This window comes from Populus nigra, chromosome 1, assembly GCF_951802175.1.
Source record: "Populus nigra chromosome 1, ddPopNigr1.1, whole genome shotgun sequence".
NCBI lineage: Eukaryota > Viridiplantae > Streptophyta > Magnoliopsida > Malpighiales > Salicaceae > Populus > Populus nigra.
This window is the reverse complement of record NC_084852.1, coordinates 25450312-25454402: the sequence shown is the minus strand read 5'-3', so window position 1 is coordinate 25454402 and position 4091 is coordinate 25450312. Positions and strand designations below refer to the sequence as shown.

Below are 4091 nucleotides of genomic sequence, written 5' to 3'. Positions count from 1 at the left end.
AGATAATTCCATGGAAGAACTAAATTCCGCGAATCAATCACCTTTAAAAAAACCAAGCCCTGGAAACCAAAACAAGTTCATACCAGATTCAAGTACTAGGCAGGTTTCATCCCCTTCAAAACGATGCATCACCTCTGTAAAGAAAGTGAATCCTGGAAGTAGGGATTGTCCCATGGGAAGGGAATTAAACGAGACGGCAACTTTATCAGAAATACTGCTCTTAGGTTCTCGTGAATGGTTCTTGAGGTGTATTGAGTATTCATTGAACGTGGGTTTTGGGTTATGCCGAGGGAAACCTTCTGAGATTGCAGGTCTTCTTGGGCTGCTTAAAAGGATGACTTATTCGGGGGTGTGGTTAAGGTTGATGCAAGAATAGAAGGCTTAAAGAAGAAATTATATGGATTTCTGGGATGCACATCATATATAACATTCAGATGTTCCATTTTCTTCACAGGTAAACCACAGCTGGCCTAGGATTAGGAAAGCTGACAGCCAGAGATATATCAAGCTGTGTTCCTTTTATATACAATAGATTGCTTGAACAATTTACATCTATTGTCAGTTAGTTTTTATGAATTATGATGGAACTTCAGAGTTCAACTTCAAACATATGCAAAGTGTAAGCGATGTTTATGGATATAGTGATGCTACCCCAAGAAGCATTTGACATATAATCTTGTTGGAGTGATCAATTTTCAAAAGAAATATATAATAATCGATCTCCATTTCTTAAATGCCATTCCACATGTTCCTATATTCCCTTAACACAAATAACAGCGGAAGTTGTAAAGAAGTTGATGCTTTGGACAGAATAAACTACGGAAAATCTATCACTGAACATTCAGTTGGTCAAGAAATAGCCATCCTCAGATGCTGAATCAACTGGGTTATGTGAAGGTGATGGTGTTTTCTCAACATAAGTCGAAGCAGCTTTTGCCAGGACCTTCAATCCCCTGCAAGACTTCATGTGCGAGTGCAATTTCTCAGGCCTGAACGACTTCCCACACTGCCTGCGTTTTTGCAACGTAGATTTTAGTTGCTAATAACACAAACTTGGAGGATATTAAGTACTATAATAATCGGTAGGCTTTGGATCAGAACAGACACTCCAATATATAATCTATGGCCAGAGATGAAGCAACTATTTATGTCTCATCAACAACAAGAATAGCATAGAAATAACAGAGAGAGAGAAAGGACCCCAGAAAAGGAAGGGTACATATATTGATTCAGATTGTAATTCATATATGAACTTTGTGGCTTACAGAAACTTGTCAATCTGCTAGCGTAAGGAGAAAGCAAGAAGATATCAGATCACAAACAGAAAATCTATAACGAGCAAAAAATAATGTTTGACTGAGAGATTGCTTTTGTTTTGATTAGGAACTAGATACTTAACCGGTCAGATGGACAATATATTGTCATAATCTAAAGAAAGCGACTCTTGTCTCCTCTTCCTTCTTTAGTGCCAGGCAAAAAGGAGCTAGCAATAACTGTATAAGCATCCCAAAGCGTTTGCCGCTTCTGATCTCATTTCTCCATCACCACACAACGTAAGAGTAGGTCAACTATTAAACAACCATGACTTTTTCATGCAAGTCTATTTGTCCAAGGCATCACCCATCAGTAGGTTTTACTAATTTCTTAGAATACAACATTAATTATGAATTTCCCAAATGGTCAAATCTTAAATTAGAAAGGAAATGGGTTACTTGGCTTACGAGCAGGTGGGTACAGCCACTGGCTTGTATGCAGGAGAAACCACTTTTGGACTGCCAAATCCATTATGCTGCTTCTTTGAACTTCTCGCCCCGTCAAAGCTTTTCCTGCTAATACAATACGGTACAACCAATCCGCATTCTTAATATTAATGGCCCATTTGTACATTCATGACACTGGCAAGTTTTGATAGAGTACTAGAACTAATTTTTAAGTAGTTTTTTTTGTTATATATACCTAGCATTAGCAGTATTGTGTTGCCGTTGTTGTTGGACTTGATTCCAAGGAGTACCAAAAACTCTGGCAGACCCTCCAAGTTCTTCTCCTTTACAAATATGACCAGCCGGCTTGTCGATTGGCTTGTATTTATTTTTGTTTTTTTGGCTTTGGAGAACCAATGCGGCATCATTTGTATCAACAGCACCACATGTAATCAAATTACGTAGCACCTTGGATGTTCCAGTTGAATAGCTCTTACTCCTTGTAAATGTAGATTGTGATGATGATGGGGAGGGGAATGAACTTGGGGTGCCCATCTTTTCGATGCTGCTGGTGTTGTCTTTCCTCTCCTCTTGGTTTTTCTTGCTCTTGCCCAGAAAAATGGTGTAAAAGGATGAATGTTCCACCTTATTGTCTATCTGTTCTTGGTAACGAGAGTTGTTGCGTTTGCATGCATCCTCTTCCTTTTCTTCTTCTTCTTCTTCTTCGATGGAATCGTCAGTCACTGTTGAAATCTCTGAGTTGAATGTAGGTGATTCTTTAGATATCTCAGTTGATGATGTATTTCTTGAGGTAGTGTCTTTACAAATTTGGTTTGGTGAAGGGCGTTGCTCATGATTCTGTGCTTTGTTTTCAACTAGTTCAACTCCAGTATTCTCTTGCTTTTCACCATCTGCACTACCAACTGTATCATTTTCAAGCACCAAAAAAAACTGACATTAATTACTGAAATCAAAATAATATTTTTAAATTAAATCAAATGAAAATCAACTGTGTATGTGTGTCTATATATATATATATATGGTAGCATCAGTGATTATGAGGAATATTTAACGTACCAAAGGGATTAGCAGGAGGGGCTAAAATTTCAGATCCTTTGAGGACATATTCATTGTCAGAGATTGGGGTAATAAGATCATCATCAAGTAAATCTTGCCAAACATAACCTTTCTTGTATCTCCTGTTTAATTTCAAATTAAAAAAGAAAAGAGGTTAATGTAATCACCATTAATTAAATAAGCATATATAAATTGTGGTCCAAATTAAAATAACACAAAATCAAACCTCTTATAGGACCAAGCAAAGGCTTTTGGCATGTCTTTTCCTCGCAAGTCCGCAAGCCACCTCTTGACATCTATCTTAAATATTGATTTTCAAAATTTATGATCGCCAACATATATAACCATCAATCAAAACCTTGCAATGTTATTGCACACAGCACTAAACATGTAAATTAATTAAGAAACTAATATTAATCAGGGTGATAATATATATATATATAGTTAGGACCTAGGAGAAGGATTAATGAAGAAATTAATTACCTCTTAGATAAACACCATTTCGATTAGAATGATGGACACGAATGAGATGAGGATGCTGATCAATACGGCCCAAGTTATGGCTGAGAAAGTAAATGATATGAATAAGTCTCACTTCTCCAGCTCCAGCCCCACTGCTGCTGCAGCTTGTGGGTATTCCTGATGATACTTCCATTCTTTTTTATCTTCTCCTGCACGTTAATCTGTTTGAACTAATTAAATATATATATAACAAGAACAAGAACAAGAGCAAGAGCAAGAAGAAACAACAGTCCACTTCTTTTCAGGCACTACCACTGCCTCTCGCGCACATTGATTATATCAATCTATATTATTTATACATTATTATAAAATAAATTGTAGCAACACCATATGTAAGTAAATGTTATAGTATCTGTAGATGATCACCAGAGCATGATAATCCAAGAGAAAGAGAGAGGAAAGGATCTGTTTGTCCCTCAGCAGCCGGCCTGCAGGTGCACCTCCACTACTAGCTAAAAAGTTATAATTCAACTACATATATAATTATTGCTCTCCTCTATAGATGTTTCGAGCATCGATCGATCGGTTATTTAGTAATGCATGAGCATATAGTTAGAGATAATTTAATGCAGGCCTACCAAAAAAGAAGAATCTTAATTAAAAAAAAAAAAGAGAGAGAGGAGTATTACCACTGACACATATTAAAATTCGTGATTTAATTGCCCAGTAAAGATTAATTACTTTTCCCTCGATCTTTTCACTTTGTCTAGTTCTGTGCGAGAGCGAGATAAAGAGATTTGTAAGAAAGAAAAAGAAGAAGGAAAGAAATGGAGATGGTGACTTGTACTGAGG

General features: G+C 36.7%; 1 protein-coding gene across 1 annotated transcript; it reads right to left on the bottom strand.

Moving 5' to 3' along the window:
- Positions 1-692: 692 nt before the first annotated feature.
- Positions 693-3432, bottom strand: LOC133686784 (protein SOSEKI 1-like). Its single transcript, XM_062106995.1, has 6 exons — positions 3261-3432; positions 3004-3073; positions 2778-2899; positions 1957-2623; positions 1722-1826; positions 693-1010 (listed from the first exon to the last, which is right to left on the bottom strand). The coding sequence occupies exons 1-6, from the start codon at positions 3430-3432 to the stop codon at positions 842-844; spliced, it is 1305 nt and encodes a 434-aa protein (XP_061962979.1). The 3' UTR covers positions 693-841.
- Positions 3433-4091: the final 659 nt, after the last annotated feature.

Excerpts from the sequence above, each read along its gene's own strand:
- LOC133686784 (XM_062106995.1), bottom strand. The coding sequence starts at position 3,432 with ATGGAAGTATCATCAGGAATACCCACAAGCTGCAGCAGCAGTGGGGCT. Across the intron at positions 2,900-3,003 it reads TTTGCTTGGTCCTATAAGAG|GAGATACAAGAAAGGTTATG; the intron begins GTTTGATTTTGT and ends GAAATTAAACAG. Across the intron at positions 1,827-1,956 it reads CACAATACTGCTAATGCTAG|GAAAAGCTTTGACGGGGCGA; the intron begins GTATATATAACA and ends TTGTATTAGCAG.